Source organism: Copadichromis virginalis, linkage group LG11 (genome assembly GCF_057382275.1).
Source record: "Copadichromis virginalis isolate Kocher_CV1m ecotype Utaka linkage group LG11, C_Virginalis_male_GT1.1, whole genome shotgun sequence".
Classification (NCBI taxonomy): domain Eukaryota; kingdom Metazoa; phylum Chordata; class Actinopteri; order Cichliformes; family Cichlidae; genus Copadichromis; species Copadichromis virginalis.
Window position 1 is genome coordinate 21,017,152 of NC_140628.1, and position 21,491 is coordinate 21,038,642.

The window sequence follows — 21,491 nt, forward strand, 5'->3', positions numbered from 1 at the left end:
CTGCACAACCGCAAACCCTCTAACCATCCATTAGCATAAACAACATGAATATCGAGATAAACAGTGAGAAATATGCATCTTGTATTTCTAATTTTTGATGATCAAACTGTTATAACACTTCTACAACATTTCAGAAGCAGAATCAGTTCATTCTCATAATGAGTCATTTTCATGCAGTGAAACAAAATAAAATTCTTTGTATTATTTTGAACCATCTCTTTTGCAGTAAGCACTTCAAACACAGATGAATAGATCAAGGATATGGACAAGGGGACTTGAAATGTAGGCCACTGTTATTGTCTGAAAGGTCCCCATTAATATTTTACATGCAGGGAAAACTAATTACTTTTTTTCCCTGTTTGTCAAGAGCCCATCTGAAGACTGTTTTAATCACAACTTTGATGGTGCTGTCACTGAGCAAAACAAAAATGCAACGGAGCCCTCTTTCTTTGCCGATCCGCTTGAAACGGCAGACAAGTACAGTATCATATAAAAGGTCAAGCAGTTTTCTTTAGAAAACAGTTCACAACAAACCTATTCAGTCAGTGCAAGGACCGCGTCATCAACAAGAATCCGCACAGATAGAGTGTCATGAAAATATAACAGCCAATGATTGAGCTCTCCCCGTGTCTAAAGGCACTGTACCTGCTATGTCTACAACTCTTTCACAACACGCAGTAAACTCACGGAAAGACACCTCTGAGCAGCTTCCTTAGACAAATAATGTTACTCACTGTGGACTGATCTGCTGTAAAGTGGAAAGAAAAAATTAAACAGACAAATGACAGAATCCTCTATAAATATCTGTTCCAAACCATAGTTATATCAGGACCTTGCTGAGATGGAATGATAACGCACAGACGCCTAATCTTAGCAGGCTAATGCCATAAGCTGAAAATAACTCACCTAAGAATAGCTGACCCACAGAATAAGCAAGGAGCCCGATTTCAGGCGCTCTGTATAGCTGTTGTTTGGCTCGTAAGCCGCTAAAGTCAAAGGAAGAAAGCTCTGCTCCTGTAGCCTGATAGTCAAATAACCTGCTCTATTGACAGACGTGGAATGTGTCATCTCTGTGTCATCCCCGGGACTTATTTTTAAATCTTTTCACGTTTACCCCACTGCCTCTTCGTGTTTTCAGTTTGCTTGCCTGAATCTTTTTGGTATTTTTAAAATGTACATTTCACTCTGGGTTTTTGGTGGTGTTTTTTTTTTTTTTTCTGTTGGATATGCTTAAAAAATCTTACTGTACATGAAACTAAAATTATTCAACATCCTGTTCCTCACATTGTGGGCTTATTTCAGAAGTAGTAACAACTTAGTGGTCATAGCACATTAAATTAAGCAATGGTATGACTTTGCCATTACTCATGCTTCCCAGCGATCCAAACAAGAATGGAGTTTTTTTTAACTCTAAACTAATTTCTCCAAACATGTTTTGAATTTTATCAATAGCCGCTTTGAGGGGAAAAAAAACAAAAACCCAATGCAAATACGGTGTGACTCATCTTTCGACAATACAGAGAATAGAGCTTACTCATACTGATGTCATGTACTCAATTCAATTCTCAGGTCAGAAATAGAAACAGTCGAGAGAGAAACCTTTCACATGTCCCCTCAGTATTTCTATCACAGTTCTTCCTGTTCCCTGAAAAGTGCATGCTGACATGGAAGCTTGAAAAACACAGCATCCCTGTCATGTTCACACTGACTCGTTTCAGACAAGCAGAGCATGGGAACAGCGTTAACACACATTCTCTCATTTTAGCAGAGCACTTTTTAACTCAAAGCGTCCTCTGCATCTAAATAGAGAAGCACAATATTTAAAGCGGCGCATGTTATCGCAAGCTTAAATACCTCGATTCAGGAAGAAGTGCCTGGTCGTACCACGCTGCTGTGCTGAGAAGCTTTGAGTTCTCTTTTCGCACAGAAAGAGAGAGATCGGGCGAGCGCAAAGAGTTGAGAGTACGGGAGAGTGAGAGAGAAGGACAGAGCGAATGTGTGCACGAGAGGCACAGTGGATGTAAGACAGCAGGGAAGTAGGAAGAGATTTAAAGACAGAGGGGAGACAGAGATTGGGATGCAAAGAAGGTGGGAAAAAAAGGATAAGGCATTCCTCAAGGGGAGTGGAAACACCAGGCTGTGTGATCACCTGAGTTGTTCACGTTGTGCATCTTGCTCGGGTTGGGGAACTGCTGGTGTCCAACGCGCCCTTCTGTTATGGAGAAACTTGACTCGCCCTCGTAAATCGTCTGCAGCATACTCCACTCAGCACTCAAGTCTCATTGCAAGCCTTGTGTTTCCTGACACCAAGAGCCAACCCTCAGCCACTCCAGGGGAGAGACCACGACAACAGGCAACTCTCTCCCTTCCTCTGTCTCCTCCTCTGAGAAACTACTCTCACTGAAGCGCAATAACACAAGCAGCATACACTCTCTCTGCAGGGCTGGTACTCTCCCGGGTGCCCTGCTTTAGTCTGTTCCAAACACTAACACAGTGTTTGGAGAAGAATCCAGCTTCTTTTCCTATTTGCCTCTCTCTCTCTCTCTCTCTCTCTCTCTCTCTCACTCTCTGTGATTTTTTTCTTCCTCTCTCTTCAGCAAAGTGTCTGATCAGAGACTGAGAAAAAATGTAAAGCTGAGTTGCTAGGAAAGCCGTGTAGTGTGTACTGAGCACCGCGCAGAGGCAGTAATGCAAGCTGGGGAGGGAGCAAGCTTCATTTGCATGTGAATCAACAACTGCGTGGCCCACAGGTGACAGAAATAGAACAATGGCCAGCCCTGGCTAAAAATAGGTCAGGCGAGGCGCAGGGATTGGAGCAGCATTGATGCGTTTAAAAATACCACACCAAACACAGCTGTCTTCTTCAGCTCCTGCCAGAAGGCATGTCTCCTGACTCCCTCTCTGCAGATGGAGGCTTGAATCCTCTATTCTCTCTTTTCTGATTTGTTGAACCTGTCTCTCTCTCTCTCACACACTCACTCTATTTATGTCTTCATTTTGTCCTCTCAGGTATATGGATGGAATGATGCATTTTTGTTCTGATGTACCCGCGAGAGGGAAAGAAACTTTACATGTGCACTTGATAGCAGGCGTTTTGCAAAGCAACTGATTGCCTGTTATTATGAATCACAAAACCAGTGAAATGGTGTATTAACAATTTTTTGCGATGGGGTATTTCGACAAATGCAACCAAACACCGGTGCTCTCAGGCGTAATCTGCATGTGTGACAAAAACGCAACAGGACGTGTTAAGACGAGCGAGACATCTTAAACGAACAGAAGAGTGTTCATTTAAGATGATTTAACATGTGGAGTGTTACCTCACTGCATTAGCTCGGTATATGTGTGGGGTTCAGTGTGTATTCAGGGCAGTGATGCTACTCAGGAAGCATGCTTTCAGCTAACCAAGGAAGCCAACTGTAAGATGCCATAACAGCATGATCGTAATTACATAAACCTCTCAAACTGTGTCAAGAGCACTTTTCCAGGATTGCAAATCCCATTCCCTTGAAACACTCTTGATACTGTTTAATGGAGGATTTAAGAACAAACAAAACACTACACTCCCCATTTACAATCAATAGAACCTAAATTCTAAATTCAAGCACTAAGCTGCTATATATACTTGGATGTTTTTCATTAATATTACAAGACAAAGATCTATATATTCCCACTGTAGCCCATAAAAGCCAAGTCACATGTTTTAGCTGACCACTGATGCAGGGCTGGGTTTGTGGCCAAGCAGCCTGTGCCTTTAAATTTTTCATCTTCCTTCATAATTTGACCTGTCCCCCAGCCAGGGGCGTGGAGCCAGCATTGCTATTTTTAGGTCCCGAGCTCTGACGACTGGGCTACAGAGACACAGAGAAGGAGTTTTACTGTGTTGTTTCAGCTGGACAAACATTTAACCCCTCAATCCTTTTTATCAAAGCACAAACCAAGAAGCCAAGAAGGAAATGCACAGCTTGCAGGCTTAGCCCAGACACAAAACACAACTCTGGGGCTAATGTTTGAGCATGTTGGCTGATTTGATTATTTATACACAGAGCCATCAGCAACAGTGTTTACAGTTTTTGGGGAGGTTATTTTTTATAGAAAACATATAATGGAAAACATATCTTCATATAATCTGTACAATAGTAAGGAAAATTGCTTCTACAAAAAAAATACCAACAGCATAAAACAATCAACGAATGATTGAGTGAATGTTTATAGCGCGAGTGATACCTTACAGATTAAGTAAACTCCAGACTATGGTAGAATTTATGTCGGATATGTGAGCGATAACAAGCCTTCAAGTTCAAGGTAAGGATGGCTAAAGACCCAGAGCTCCATCTGTCACAGTATCCGTCACACCGGGCAAGCTCTGACCCCGTAGGCTGGCCTTAGTCATAGGCTAAAGCATAATTAATCAAGAGAGGAAGTAAAGCTGTCACGTGAATGACAATTATTATGACAAAGGGATTTCTATTTTAAAGTCCTATTTTATTATATTCTATTTCTTCATCAAATCCTAAAATTAAAAGGCCCCTGTGCAATGTTCGTGTGTGTTTTCCACTACTACACAACAAAATACTATATTTAATATTTTTGCCATTAGGATGACTAAAGATCATGTCTGGCTTAGTGTTATTTTTTGATTTACTTCATTTTTTTATAGAAACGACAAAACGTACACACAGATTTATGCTTCAGTTGTTCTACAAATGTAGAAAACACAAGCACATTACTCTGCTCTATTACAGGGCGCAGACACACATGTTTAAGTCCCAGTATCTTTTTGAAAAGAAGTTCAGGTCAACCTGCCCTGGTGCATGTCAGAAAAACAAAACAGAAACGTTTCACTGGGACATGTTAGCGGAGATTAACCTACACTTTTTATTTATAACTAGCTTCCTGAGGCTGATGAGGGATTGTGGGATTGGAAATAGCTGTCCAATAGGCAGGGTCCAGTAAACCTGCAATGTGGCAAGCCCATTATAGCTCCTACTGCGTCACTGGCGGCCTTTGTCTACTTTAGTCCTATTAAAGCATTTAAGTGTGAACGTCAGCGTCCCTGCTGGAGAGCCACTCTACTCTGCTCTCGGGTGCCTGGGCTCGACTGTCTGTCACCTCCCTCACATCAAACACAAACTATGTGTCTCTCTCTGTGTATGTGTGTGTGTGTGTGCATGTTTTGTCACCAGAGCACTAATGTGGAGTGGGGAATTATTAGTGATGAGGGAACAAGTGGGCTAGATCAGTGAAGGGCTCATAGCGCTTTCCAAAATTAAATCAACGGCCATTATAAGCTGTTTTAAAGAACACCCTATACAAACATATAGCACCCATATGCACATTACCATTATGCTGTTGCCGTTTTTAGATTGACTCTAACTTTGTCAATTAACGTGCAGCTTTCATGCTATGTGAAAAAAATTGATGCTCTTATTTCAAATGAGTCTACTCACATTACTACAATCACTGTAGCAGCTTCAAATCACCTCTTGAAGTTCTCTGGCATAATCACTATAGCACTGATGCCTTGTGACACACTGTGCATGATGAAACCCAGCAGGGAGGCAGAGTGAAGAAAGAAGGGAGCAGAAGTAAAGTGTTGCAACAGACATGGGAGGTGGACGAAGCTCACTCGTTCTAATTTGATCTGGCTAGGAAATGTCTTATTCTCCTTAACAGAGGATGACCTGCGTGTGGGAAGGAATGAGTCAGGTCTGCTTTGTTGTTCTCTGTTATTTGAACTTCAAAGGCAACCATGCAGCTCAGCGGGGGTGGTGGCGGGGGTCATCTACTGTTAAATAATCTGATTACACAGTGGATATCCAAGCACTCTTCCATGATCTTAATCGATAAACTATAAAATTCATTTCCCTGGCTTTCTGCCTGCAATGGTTCAGATTTCATCATGTCACCTTGGGAGGACTGTGGCGGATGTTATCATTGTCGAGTACTTATTTCTCCATTCAGAGGGGGATGCTCCTCCCCAGAGAGGAGTTGCATAATAACAGCAACTTCTCATAAGTTACCATGCACCTAAATGGCACCACCCTCTCCCCTGAGCTTCGTCTCTCTGTAGAGGCCACCACGCAGCTCCAAGGGCACCCCTGGTACATGAGGGAAATTACCTCTCCACACCAATTACTTCACCACCCTCCATACGTCAGCCCCTTATGAGTCACCATTGCTAACTGTGGAAGAAATCCTAGATCAATTTATAGACTCATGCCAGACTCTACATGAGCAGCGCAGCATACTCAGACCTCAGAAAGTGTCCCAGCTGAAAGCCAGGGTTGAAGTTTTGTCACTTCAAAACAGCCCATTTTCCCTTTACCCTGTAGCCAGTCTCATAAAAGCACAAAGGCCCTACAACTGCTGATTTGAAGGTAAAATCCAATTAGCCTGTATATCTGGGTGAGTTATGCGAGCATGTTTCCCCACTAATGATTCTGGGTGCTCTTGCTTTTATTGGGTTATTTTGTCTGGCTTCCTCTGGAATTTCCTGTTGGACTTTTCAGGGTGATATAGGTTGTACTTAACAGGTTGGATCAAATAACATGAAAAGCATTGAAAGGCGGTTATGTTTGGCAGTTAATGTTGAAACACTGCCGACAAAGTTTGGCAGTGCTGCTCCAAACACAAAAACAGACATGGAGTTTTTTGCATTTCATGTGAAGACTCTGTACGATCCAGACAACTAAACTGCATTTTCAACTAGATTTTGAAGTAAGCGTGTCTTCTTCTGCATTGTGTTTGTGAAAAACATATTTTTTTGCAATCTGCATTTATGTTTATTGAGTCAATCATATATTAGACAGGGTGGAATCCATCACCACACAACTATTTTCTTGACCTAACCAAACACAAAGCTAAAGCAAAACTCTTAACTCAAATATAATATAAATAATATAAAAATATCTGCAAAATATATATATTTATATAGTGTCAAAAAATCCTGCAAGGTATACCTCCACCACTTCATCTACCTCCTTATGTGGACATAAGGACATTTTTTTGATGAGAACACAGTTTAGATATATTGGAAGGTACTTCTGTGATGGAAGTGTAATGAAAGGGTAAGAAAACAGAGAGAAGTAAAAAAAAAAAAGAGAGAGAGAAGAAGAAAGTCTGAGAAATGCGAACCCTCTATCTGAGATGTAAGAGCAGACTGAACGATAAAAGGCAAAAACACAATTTCAAAGCATCCGCTTATTGTGAGCTGACATTGAGGTCAGTTTACTTTCAAACTTTGAATAGGTCCTTGATGCCATGCCTTCATCTGCTGCCATAGGCTTTCTAAAAATAGACATGTACCACAAAGGCACACTGGAAAAAGAGGGCTGCTCTCAGTACTTTTACTGATCAATGTGCTCATCTCTGCTGGAAACCATTGATCCACTGTTTGTATCAAATTGACTATGTTGTTGTTGTACAGCTTCCATCCTACATGTACTCCTGACAAGCCCGCTTTATGTTCTCCTTTGTTTCTTTTGCCAAGCACCATCCCTCATATTAACACAAACCATTGATCCTTTAAGAATATTGTTACATCAACAGGCTTAGCATTGATTAGACCTTCTGAAAGACAACTCTTAATGTCAGCTGGCATTTTAATGCACCGTTAACTAATAAATATAAAAGGGCACTTTTTTGCCTGGAACCATACTGGGTAGAATCATTGCATCAGAGGCTTTCAGACCTACATCACTGAAAAGCCTGCAGAAGTCAAATGTGGCATCTGTATCACACAAACACAAGGCCCAAGTGCACACATGTGACTCTGATGGAATACAGCCAAGCTTAGCTGACCTTAGAAAATCCCTCAGGGATTAATAAAAACAAAGGTTGTCTGTTCAGAGGCATCCTTCTAATCCACATCCTGCTAGTCAAGCCCATTTATGAGTGGATAATCATAGCATCATCCCCCAAGTTGCCTTGGAGCTATTATTCTTAATATGATAACATAATATATATTTTTTTGCTATCGCCACTGCTTTTGAGAAAACACATTTTATCGAGCCTGTTTGTCCTTTGGCAAATTATCAGCCGAGTTATTTCAGTCACAGAAAAAGTACAGACAGTTTTCACTCACTATTTTATTTTTAAGGGACAAATCTCACTTCTGAGACACGACCATTATAGAAACACACTCATCGAGGAATATCCTGATAACACAGTAAAATGGATGTTGTTAAATAAAGCGTTCTGCGTGACTGGATTTGTCGATGACATTTAAAAGAATCCAACTAAACTTCATTCATGCATTTTAAAAGGTCCACCTGAAAAAAGTGCAACAGGAAATCCACTTTACTATGGGGAAGGGAGGGCTGACGCTTATTGTCCAAGCCACTTCCACCTACGCCATCACTTCTTTACTTGACCGCAGAACAGCTCCAGTACTCTCCTCCTGTGGTGTCTCAAAGGTCTCAGACACAACAATACCTCTGAAAAATAGCTCTTCCTCTGATTATAAAGGTAGAGCTCTGCATACCAGGAAATGCCCCACGGTGCATAAACCACCTCTGTTGCAATGTTAATGTCCAGGCTGCTTTATATGCATAAAGCTAGAGGGGCTCCGCATGTATTTTTAAATGCTTTTGCTCAGGTGATCCTGCATTTCTGTGTTTGTGTATAACACATCATGTTGTACATAGCGGTTTACACATTTGCATAACAAGCCAAAGATCTCTTGTTTGATCCCAGGGGAAGACACAAATCCCTTTGGGGTTGCTTCAGGAAGGGCGTCCGGCATTTGAAAACGCTCTGCTAAATCAAACATGCGGAGCTACCCGTTGTGGCGACCCGTTGTGAATAAGGGCGCAGCCGAAAGTAGCTTCTTCCTCTATTACAACATCATATTCATATACATTTATTTCACCATGGCAAAGTGCTATATTTGCATCCATGTATTTATGTATTCGCTCATTTCATGCAGCTAAAGATAAAGACTCATGTTCATAAGTACACTGTAAGAACAGTATTCTACCTTGCGCTTCCTATGAGAATGTCCAAACGAGTCACGCGGGTTTCTATTTCCTCTCTCCCCTGGGAGGCAAAGAAATAGTTCAGGGGTCATCTCACTTGTTTGTGCTACATTGCTGTGCATGTGCCTGTGTGTGTTGTGTAATATGAGCATTTACTCTCATTCTGTTTTAAATCACCTCTCTCTACTTTTTAAATTTTTTTTAATCTTCATGTAGCACACGTGTTGTAGTCTGTGTAATTACATGGTTTGTAATAAAGATGATATTACAAATTCCTTATTCTTTTCTCTCTAAATCAGTTCTTCATATTTCATTGTTCTTTCGGGCTCATCAGCTTGGTTCTGACTGGAAAATCAAGCCGTAACTAAGGCTTGTAATTATGGGACATTGTCCAAGTGGGGTAAAAACCTCCTGGTGGATCCTTCAGCAACAGTGCACCCTGCAGGTTGATTGAGAACAGAGACAAGAAATCTAGAAACCAAGAACAGTGAGAGATGCCAGGTATATAGCTGTGAACTTTCCAAAGCAATTTTCAAGGACGACAAAGACAAATACGCCGACACACAACCGAGAAAACAGGCAGAGTCACCACAGAGGTCCTCTACATATATACAAGTCAAGATCCAGTGCAAGCAAACACTCATCTGCAGACAAACAGACAGCCCTGCATACTTCCATACACTCATCCACACTTCTCCATAGTGTTGCCATCCTGCTGGGAGTGACCGCATCACTCCCGACCTTTTCCTTTCATCCTAGATCCAATGACCAAAATGACTTTTCAACCCAGCCGCTTCAATAGCACAGAGCCTAACAAGCTTTGGCTGCCTCTTTCATAAAATATGTAAAAAAAAATAAATGAAAAAAATCCCAGCACAAAACAAAAGCTGTTACAGCTATGCGACCTCTTTGAAGCTGTGTGTGTAAAAAAAATAAAATAAATAATAAAAGATATAATGAAGTGAACATTGATGTTTTCTTTTGAACTACAAAGTGTTGAGATTCCTACTATCAAAAGAGCAAAACAGACCCGGTAGAAAGAAAAAACACTCCAAGCATTCATAGCATCATTTTTCTTTTTTCTGCTCCGCGTTTTAGTGCAGTATGCTATTCATTGATGTTTTTCTGTCCTTTTAAATGCATCTAGAGGGCGTGAATAAAACTCCCTTTTTCTGTTGCCTTTAAGCCTCCCTATTTAGTGCAAGTCTTCTGAGATAATACTACTTGATACTAAAAGGGATCATTTAGAGCAGTGGTTCTTAACCTTGTTGGAGGTACCGAACCCCACCAGCTTCATATGCGCATTCACTGAACCCCTCTTTAGTGAAAAATAAAATGTGATTTGCATGTCACGGCGGAGGCTCTGCCGAACCCCTGAGACTGAGTCACTGAACCCCTAGGGTTCGATCGAACCCAGGTTAAGAACCACTGATTTAGAGTATGCTCTAAGGTTGGTAACTCAAAGGGGGTAAGAATTTTCTGTTTTGGAAACAGATGGGCTCTTAACCCTTTCACACCTATCTGACTACCAAGACCTTTATGCGGGCTCTTAGATATATAGCCAGTGTGTCCAATCTCTGTGTAATTCCTGGCTCCATTTGTTCAGCACATTTCATGGCAAGTGGGGAGGGGGTTGTTCTTGTAGACCTGTCACTAGCAGGGTGGGTACCCGCAAAGGAAAGGCAACAACAAAGAGATGTTTAAATATGAGTTATGGTAGGCCATTTTCGCCTGCATAAGTTGATGGGATGGCAAGAATTGACAACTAAAAGGCTTGTGAACTTTTGGTTTTGCCATCAAGGTAAACATCCTCACCCCGTGACAGATTAGTGACAATCTGTCACTAATCTCATTCATCACATTTACTGATTTAACCTCAAAGTTCTCAAAGTCTCGTATCGTGTTAGGGCAGGGACACTGTCTATAGCAGCTGTCACTGGCTGTACTGAGACGCAGACAAGTGAAGAGCAACAAAACCAGACCACTCCGGCAAAATTCCTACTTAACGGACTTCAACCAAAGAATTAAAATGTCTGTAAGGAGAAAAAAGCAGGACACTGACAGAAAGCGCTGCATATTAATCTATCTTAAATACTCGAGGCAGGAGCCTTAAATTTCCCAATTTTTCATCCACACAAGAGGCCTCTCAGAGACATGAATGATTCATCTCTCCAACTCCTTTTAGACAAGAAGTGAAAATAAATGGAAGTAGGATCCCCCAGAGAGCCTAGGGGTCTACAGTGGGGCTGGATGAACAACACTGAGAACAGCAGGCTAAACCCACCAAAGCTCTGTATCTCTGCTACAACAGGAGCTATACTCTCCCTCTGGGTTAGAGCTCTCTTACTATAAAGAGAGAAAAATATTCCTCACACATACTTCACTCCTTATTCAGTCCTGGCCCTAGATCGGCACATTTCCACACGTATAAGAGAATCTGTATGTTTTTTTTGACTGAACAAGAGTTACATTTATGATTCAGTGTATGCAGATTAAGCTTTTACTTGAAAGTGAATTAAATCTTTCCTGAGAATGTCATGCATTGACCGGAGTTGTTGTTAATGACCTGAAACAGCAAAATAAATAAATAATAGAAACAAGACCCTAAGAGTGCAAGTGAGGAAAAACGCACTTTGGAGATGAAATGGATTTTGTAGGCTACGTTCAGTTTGTCTGCACGGCGTCCGGTCTTCTCAGGCACACACTGGAACAGCAGCCAAAAGCAGCGAAATAGATAAAGGTGTGAACAAGACTCTCCATTTCATTTTCATGACAGCACACTAAGATAAAGCCCAGGGCTGTCCTCCACATTATTCTGTTTAACCTCAAAACACATACGGCACAAAGAGAAGAGGCTAATGAAAAACAGAACTTTCGGACAATAAAAACTATAATGTCACATCACTTAGGTTGTCGGAGGGGGGGGGGGTCTGTTAGGTTTGTTCAATACTCAGATGATGAGACTCTTTACAGGCTTCAAGTAGGCTATGAAAACAATCTCATAAGGTGCGGCCACAGCTGCTCATTGTGATTCCTTGGCAGATCTTTTCTGACTGTCTTCTAACATTGCGAGCATTGTTCCTAATATAATGAGGCTCACAACTCCTGAGCAGCTGGAGGATATGCCTTGTACACTGACACCTTCCATTCATGATACAATTTGTCCTAATCTTTTCAATAACCAAGACAAATAGTCCTGTTTCAAGTGAAAATGTAAGAAAGAAGTTAATAAGCTATTGACCTTAATGCTCTTGTTCTTATATGTAGCTTATGTACATTCAAGTAATATGAATCCTCTGGTAAGCCCTCACAACCTTTTGTTTAATAAAGACTGCTGATTTTAACAATGAGCCGCTGCAGAACAGAGAGCGGCACCTTCCTCTGGGCATCAACAACACCCCTCCTCCCACGAAAACTCACTGACCCAAACCCATTTTTTCCAGTCTAAGAGAAATGTCAAGTCCAGGCCTAGAACTCGTCTCTTTGAAGGGAACATAGCAGCCAAATATAGCCCGCTCGCCTCTATGCCTCCTGACATACATCAGGCTCTACGGGTTCTGCTACCAGTGGTTAAATTTGGCACACTGTCATGTAGTCACTTACTATTAAACATCCTAACTATACAAAGAAAATTATAAGCGAGCAGTCGAGTGTACACTGTTGCCTGGTAACCTAATGCCATGTTGGGGATTCATCTTGTTATGGAACAGAAAGCACTTACAGCCAAAGCCAATAATAGATCCTGGACCACACAAAAATAGTTTAAGGGTGTCAACAGGCATGGCCATCATGAAGCTGAGAAACATATCATGAGAGGTGTATGGTTAAGAAACACATGTCACTTGGTGTGTTTTTAGGAATTGCTTAAGTGTTTCTGTAACAGCAGTCATTGGTGAAATTACATAATTATGGTTCATCTGTCATTATGAGTGGAATGATGGATGAAATGAGAGCTTATTTCCAAGTGTGAAATGCTGCTAAAGAAGACATTATGCTGACTGCCACTGGCGGCTGGGTAAAAATTACTAATGCTGTTTTTAAGGCTTTTTGGATCCAGCAGAATTACATAAATGTCCCCCGACTTCTGAAATATGTAAATCATGACAAACTTGTGAGGCATGTTTTACAGATTTTCTACACGTGACAGCCTCACACAGACCTACAACAGTGCCTGTTTTTGATCTAGCTTTTATACATTCAACATTAGCTCATGACAATTAGACTACAGATCCTGCCTATCATAAAAGAAAAACATATATATATATATCACTAAACTTACTGGACACTTTATTAGGTATGCCTATTCTAATGCTCATGAATGCAAACCTCTAATCAGCCTGTCACGTGCATTTAGCCATTCAGATATGTGATTTAAGGGAAGATGAGTATTTCAAAAAATGGCTTGTTGATGCCAAACGTCAGAAGAGAATGGACAGAATAGGATGTGAACAGTAACTCAAATAACCACTCGTTACAACCAAAGGTATGCAGAAAAGCATCTCTGAATGCACAGCACATTGCTGTAGCATTGTTTAAACATGACATCTTAACTGAGTGCTGTTGCTGACTGTGTCCATCCCTTTATGACCACAGTGTGCTCATCTTCTGACAGCTGCTTACAGCAGGATAATGCACCATATCACAAAGCTCAAATCATCTCAAACTGGTTTCCTGAACATGACAATGTGTTTGCTGTACTGGCCTCCACAGTCGCCAGAGCTCAAACCAACAAAGCACCATTGGGATGTTACCGGAACACAAGATATGCATCATGTATGTGCAGCTGACAAATATGCAGAAGCTGTCTGATGCTATCATGTCAACATGGACCAAAATCTCAGAGGAATGTTTCCAGCACCACGAAGAATCTATGACACAAAGAATTGAGGTAGTTCAAAAGGCAAAAAGAGGTCCAACTTGGTACTAGCCATTTTTTCTTTAACCTGGCTTAGGAATTAAATATTTAACAGTGCTTAGGTTACACAAATATGTCAACATACTGTTTATAAATATTTATACTAGAGATGGCATGATACCACTTTTTTATGTCCGATACCGATATCATAAATTTGGATATCTGCCGATACCGATATGAATCCGATATAGTGTTTTTTAATCAACAAAACTGTTTTTTAAATATCTTGCTGCATTTTGTATAAGTTCATACTCAAGTTTTAAAAAAAAAAAACAACAACACTAAAGCTATTTTGTTATACCTGTATGCAAAAATTTTTTTCATAGTTCACCAATACTGATCAATCTAATAAACTTAAACCTACACCATCCTCCCTATTCTGGTATTTTAAAGAGTACTTAGCGTAAATATTAAGCAACCTAACTAATAGGGTTTCAACTCCCAGCAACAACAACAAAGAAAAACAGGGAACAACCCCTCACGCTCCACCTCATGATGCTTAATCGATGTAATCAACCTTAATTTGATGCAGTGTGAAAAAAAAAATGCACAGAAATCATTTTTTTCAAGAAATATTAAATAGATTCAACATCTTTCTTTAACAGAATTGCAGACTGCACAGCCTTCCCAAAGCAAAAAGTACTATAGCTTACAAGGGTATATATTAGACTTAATAGTTACTATATACAGTAATGGACTTCTATTCATTTTACATCAAATTAAAACTTTGGGTGTAACATTCAGATAATTATTTAATAAAAGCTAGACATTTTAAATGAGAATAAGAAAGAAAAGTATGTCTTTGTGTCTGGTTTCTTCTTTCTGGTGCAAAGTGGGCCAAAAACAAACAAGAGGGACGGACTCGCGACAGAAAAGCCGATCAGCTGATCATTTCACGATTGAAGTAGCAACAGGAGAGGGAGGGAGAGAGGCAGTCGCTCCATATATCGGTTGTTAAGCTGGAATGCTTTACAAACATTCAGAGATGAACTTACACACTTGCTTTACTTCTCTCTGGGATAACTTTGTCGGAGATGAAATGCCACATTGGTAGCGAAGCTCCAGATGCTCAACCAGACCACCACAGGTCTTGCAAGCCACAGCCACTCTATCACGTGAGCACACTGCTCCGACGTGCTATGGTTATGAGGCGAGTTACGGCGTGTTGTAAGTTTTGTGAGGCGCTTTCGTGACATTTAATGGATCGGATTACATTTTTTATTTCTCTCCGATATCCGATCCAGTAATTTAGGTCAGTATCGGACCAATACCGATAAGTAATATCGGATCGGTCCATCTCTAATTTATACTCTTACAAATGTTGAATAATGTAGCTCAGCAGCCTTTAAAATTTCCAATCAATAAAATAACTCTCATGAAACAAAAGATCCTGGCACTGATTAACATCCATATGCTGTAGAGCTACAGAGGACACATTGGTGCAGCATACACATCCTACTTCTGAGGTAGTCATTTCTTGCTCTATGAAACTCAATGCTATCTGTACAGGAAGACCCTCCTTGTTTTATGTTTATGTGTTGTGGATGTTGGATTAAGTGTCTAAGGACTCTGGGAAGAATAGCCTAGGCCGACGCTGATGCTAATGGGGATCCTGATTAAACAAACAAACCTGTAATGACCATAATCTGGTCACAGAATATGAATGATGATAACAATGACTGCGAGGCTAATATAATGAAGGTGTTAAGGGCTTTTAATGTGTACTAAACAAATCAACACATAATGCTCCCACTTTAATATTAAATTGGCAGCACCTCATTTGGAGGCCATTGTGGGCCATTAATGTATTCTGACATATGTGGACAAGAACGTTTGTTTTGGAGGAAATCATTTCATTGACAGGGGTGCAAAAAACTTACACCTGGAATTCATTTAAATGCATGAATGTAAATAAGAAGCAAAACTCAAAAACTTTGACCTGAGTTTTGCTGGCGAGATAATCAGGTGCCTCCAGCGTAGACGTCATAAATAAATAGCTGTTTCACAGACCAAATGGCTAATGAATTTCTTCCAACTGTTGCTATGCTCTAGATATTTTAATGTATTGCTAGACTGGCACGACAGCACATGCACAAAGGTGCCCAATTGTGTTTTTCCTTTAATGTCTTTGAGCCCAATTGAGGCAGAAGATTAGCTCTATCATTCTGTCATGTCATCCAGCACAAAACACCACCGCATTCTTTTTCTCTATTAGAACTGCAATTTATGCTGCGTGACATGAAGGCTGCCTTCACGCTGTCACGGTCAGTCGAGGATGGCACACAAACACAGGAAATAAATCCACAGTGACAAAGCGTAATTCATCACTTTCATCACTTCAGTTGTGGGGAAAAAAAGACAGGAGAAAAAAAAGGAAAAGGCATTGTATTCGCTCCACTTTGACAAGCTCACTCCCACTTCTTATGTCATCACTGGTAGCAGCTGACAGATTACTCTGCGGCATCAACAGAATATTTTTACTGATACAAATCTGGCAGACGTCAGCTATAGGACAATGATAATATTCTGCTATAGTTAACATGCATCGCACAGCGGGGAACTCGCGCAACACGCTGCTTCTGTGAATAGTTCTTGCCAAGAGAATAGCTGAACATGGTAACTTATCAAGTCCAGTGAATAATTCACAGATGCCTGCCAAAATGTGTTCTATCAAAAACATTTTGTCTCATTAACACATTCACTGGTACTATGAAATTATGTGTTAGGCTAAGTGTAAGGTGCTGTTAAAATGACTTTCTCTCCCTGACACAGCTCAGATGGTACCTGCCCCCTCAAGCCATCTGAGCAGTGTAGACATCTGTGAGCATTAACCTGCCAAGAACAAGTCTAATGTAAAAATATCATAAATATTCTGAGATGGAAAGACAGCTGAAGGGTCATTTTGACTGGCTGTGAAAGGCTTTTATGTCAACTTTGAGCCAAGTTTTTCTTGTCTAAGTGAAAATGTCATGTGTACACTGGAGGCTCTGTGCTTCTTGTGTTTTCCCTTTTACCTCGCTCTGAGAAGACTGAAACGCTGCTGTCAACACATGACACCTGGGGAAAGAGCACTGCTTACCAAAGCCATCTGCTCAAAGTTTTTGTTGGAGTGACAGGGTGTCCAGCAAAACTGAGAACCAAACAAACTTCATACATAGCACTGTCAGTTAACTTTCATTTAGTTACTGGCAGCTATTAAAAAAAATAAGCGTCTTACTTTTGAGCAGTCATGGATGTTGCCATGTTATCTGCCTGTCTTGTGGTTTTGGTTCTTCATTATCTGTAAAGACAATATGCAAAAAATAAGCTGTAGATTCATATCTGCATTTATCGCATATGAAGTGCAGCAAGCTGAGAAATGTTTATCTCTGCAATCTTTCACCACTACACACTTACTAGTTCCAGGTTAGATTCCCTTTATGCCTTCTGAACTGCCTTAATTCTGCGTCGCATAGATTCAACAAGGTGCGATTTTGGTCCACATGACTGCATAACATGGTTGCTGCAGATTTATCAGCTGCACATCCAATGATGTGACTCTCACTTTCAACCACATCCCAACGGTGCTCTGTTGGATTGAGATCTGGTGACTGTGGAGACTATTTGACTACAGTGAATTCTTTGTTATGTTCAAATATGGGATGATCTGAAATTTTGCTTTTCTCCACACTTTGTAACGAGTGGTTATTTGGGTTACAGTTGAGCGGTCTGGCCAGACTTGTCACTTAGGGAACTGCTGCTCACTGGATAATTTCTCTTTTTCAGACATTCCCTGTAGAGGTTGTTATGCGGGAAAATTTCAGTAGGTCAGGAATTTCTGAGATACTCAGACCAGCCTGTCTGGCACCAACAAACTTGGTACTTAAAAGACACTTAAGCCACCATTCTGATGATCGGCTCAAACTTCAGTAGGTCATCTTAACCATGTCTACATGCCTAAATGGAATGAGATGCTGCCATGTGATTGGCTGATTAGATTTTCACATTAATGAGCAACTGAACCAGTATAACTAATGCTAAAACTGAGAACACACAAGATTTTCATATGTAAAACACAAAAATTGAAGTGCTCAGATACACCATGAGATACTTTACTTGGCTATCTCAGTTCTACCTATGAATCTATCTTGCCAATTATATTATTAAAACACTGTTCACATGTTGAAGAACCAATAATACTGTTCTGATAATATTATAACAGTGTAATGAATCATTCTGCCTTGTGAGCATATTCTGGGTAGGCCTGTGTACTTTTTTTTTACGTCTTTCACTTGCAGTGGAGTATTTATTAGTGTCGTTTGCTTGCTCCCTGCTCTGAATGCTTCTTTCACCTCTAATGCAAAGCAGCTCTGAGAATTAACTAACCGAAGTTCTGTGTTGAGATTTTTCTTTTCACAAACAGACTACTTAAAGTTCTAATTACACTCCTAGTTTCTGCTCTTAACCCCGTGAGTGTGTCATTCCGCTCCTTGTTTAAAAGCTATACGTATATTAGCCCGTCTAAGTAATGAATAGTCTACTTTGTGACAAGGAGTGATGCTATCTGGTTGGCTGACGAGTTCTTTAATAATGACTTTAACGCTTCAACCGACTTCGATGAGATCATACATTCGCAAGCGAGTCTATTTATAGGCGCCAGCCTGCACTACAATACCCCACATCTTGGAACTAATAACAGTCTGCGAAACCAGCAATGATGAGGTCACTTAGTAATTCAGAAAAAAAAACATTTCCAGTATTGTGGTTGTGTGAAGAATGTCACGAATTGCTCTAATACTCACAGTTCCGGTCCACTTTTACTGGCGGACTCACAATCGATTAGAGGACGACCACCTGTGACTGCAGAACAACGGTTAACCGTTCAAATATTAATGCGCTGAACTCGCTGTCTAGCATACTGTACAGCGAACTTGCCGTTAACATACAGCATATTGTTCTTACACAGCTGGCTGCTAAAACCTATATATTAGTTAATACTTTGTTTGTACCCTCTAAGCTATCTTATGAAAGCTCTCACATACTCTTAAATATTTCACAGCAACACTTGTATGAAACACACTAGTTTTATACGTGTATTTTTTGTCACTTAAAAAGGCTTAAATGAACTCTTTCACTACCTCGGGCGCACGGTTGAGGGTTTGATGTGCAGAATGTGAAGATAGCTCTCTGCAGGGGGATGAGGATGCAACGGGATGAAGCTATAAAAAGCCTTAGCTACTTCGTCGAAACAGGGCATAGAAATCCCAGCCAGGGTAGTGGCAGACTGAGCAGTCTGTCTGCTCCGCTGTCCTCTGATAATCGCAGTTGACGGAGAAACGAGGGCAGCTCCGGTCGCTGAGTGTCCTCAGCAGGTGCACCGCAAACTTCATAAATCAACTTCCTTTGTGGAAAAAAGATCTTTTAACTGGTGTTATAATTTGAGCTTTACAGCTAGTGTGCAAATAATCTGTGTAACCTTTACTCTTTTATTATTATTATTATTATTACTATTATTATTATTATTATTATTATCAGTCACTCTAATTAGAAATCAGAGCACTAGTACTGATAATAGGGCTTTGGGACACTAGTGTCTGTTGTTAAGGGGCTATTATTTTTTTGTTATTGCATAACATAAAATTCCAAAGTGAGTGTTTTGACAGCTGCATACACTTTGCAGTGACGCACCATCTAAAAATAGCACATACAGCGTCTAATAACAAGATCATTAAAATGGAAACAGCGCCATCTACTGGTAATTACATTGAATGCATTCAGCTATAAATTAAGAACATATTAACAAATGTTGAGATGCCCGGTTGTCAGACAAGTTCGCATTGTCATTTTATTTTTATTTTTTAAAGCATGCTCTCAGTCACTGTCACTGTGCTCCTTCCCTTGCTTCAAAGTCATGAAAGAACAATGAAGCTTTGCATCCCCCCCCCCTTCTGATTGCCATTTGGTAAAAAGGAGATGCTTTTATCTCAGGCAGGAACAATGCCTCACTGATTATGTGATTAGCAGAAATTATATGCAGATTTGTCACCGTTATAAATCTGCAGCTGTCCGAGGACTCACATTTTTATTTGTCACTTCAAAGCATTCTTCAGTAGCTTGCCTTATTTTACTGTTCAGACCCACGGATAAATGTCCTCCTTTTAAGAGAACAAACCCCAGATCATCTGTTTTCACTTTTTTTTTCCCACATCACTGCTCAGATGTTTATATGTCTCCAGTTTGGTCTTGTTCATGAAATCAATGCTACTTTAATTCATTTAAGGTTTTGCTGAGCTCTCTTCTTTACAAACATTAAGAAGACGGTGTATAACTTGTTGAAAATCTAAGCTTTGGGTCTATATCAGCATTCCAAGAACAGTGGTGGGAAACAGGGAGATGAAATCTCTTCCGATCTTGTCACTTTCCTCCAGCAGCTGGGACTGGCCCAGTGGGTGACACCACTTTCATCCCAGAATCCCTACTGTCCAGCTGTGTGCTATCTCTCATCCTGACATCTGGAGAGGCAGGGGCACAGCCAAATATCAGTGCATCTGAGGCATGATCCTGCAGCTTGCCTGTGTCTCTGCAAGGGACCCCAGAGCTCGCATCTGGCCTCTAAAGACCGTGTCATTTGACAGCAATATTATGTGAGCTTTGTCTTCACAGGTATGTATATATACAACCAATCAGAATTTCTGCATTTGAACTACTTGGGGAAAAATGCAGCGCTGTGAAAAAGTATTTGCACCGTTAATATCAACACTTCACCGAGTTCCTTTGATTCCTCAGAGGCCTCCAATGGAAGACAAAACACTGATCAGTAGACCATTTAACACTTTATTACTTCTAGAAGGGAGATGCGTCCTGCATGACACGCTGCCGCGGATCTCAAAATGGCAGTGTGCCTATAACAGTTTTATTACAGAAGCTCTCTCATTCTAGTCTAAACAACAGTGTCTCAGTAACTTTCCACTAGAGATGGTCTCCTCTTATCTACTTTTTCCCAGACAAGCGTGAGCAAGAGTCTGCAGCTTTCTACTCCCCAAGGACACATGGTCTCATACCTTTATTTTCAGGGCTGTGTCCACTTAATACTACACTATATAACTTTATAACACTTATTAATAAAAACGCATAGCAATGAAAAATTATTTATTCCCAATAGTTCATATATGTACACAATATGAACATGTACATGTTTCTGATATCCTGAGAAAATGCCTTTCTAAAATTATGCTTTCAGTTATTGAGGGAAAGAAGCTATGCAAACCTACCTGGCCCAGTGTGAAAAGGGAATTGCCCACACTTGTTAAATCAGAAATTGGCTGTGATTTACCAGATTTTTTGCAAAGCCAAGTTCAATTACACAAGCCCAATTACTGCCAGACGTATTGCATCAAGAAAACACTTAAATAGGACCTGTCTGACAAAGTAGAGATCAAAAAGATCTTAAAATGCAACACATCATGCCACAATCTAAAGAAACTCAAGAACAAATTAGAAACAAAGATACTGATATCTACCAGTCTGGAAAAACCAAGAGAGATATGTATACTTAAAAAGATTTTTTATAACAGTCCCATCTGACATAAGTACTGAGAGGATTTATTCTACTGGTTCTC

General features: G+C 40.4%; 1 protein-coding gene across 5 annotated transcripts in view; it reads right to left on the reverse strand.

Annotated features, from left to right (window-relative positions):
• Window positions 1-19,242, reverse strand: part of hdac9b (histone deacetylase 9b) — a 38,048-nt gene extending 18,806 nt beyond the window's left edge. For 2 of the 5 annotated variants that reach the window (XM_085473590.1, XM_085473589.1), the window contains exon 1: window positions 2,150-2,677. In XM_085473590.1, the coding sequence (XP_085329716.1) occupies window positions 2,150-2,258 (109 nt within the window). In that variant the 5' untranslated portion in view covers window positions 2,259-2,677. Of the gene's footprint in view, window positions 1-2,149; window positions 2,678-17,110; window positions 17,174-17,289; window positions 17,462-18,674; window positions 18,733-19,010 lie in introns of those variants that run through there. The other 3 variants (XM_085473592.1, XM_085473591.1, XM_085473594.1) reach the window with 3 other exon arrangements.
• Window positions 19,243-21,491: the final 2,249 nt, after the last annotated feature.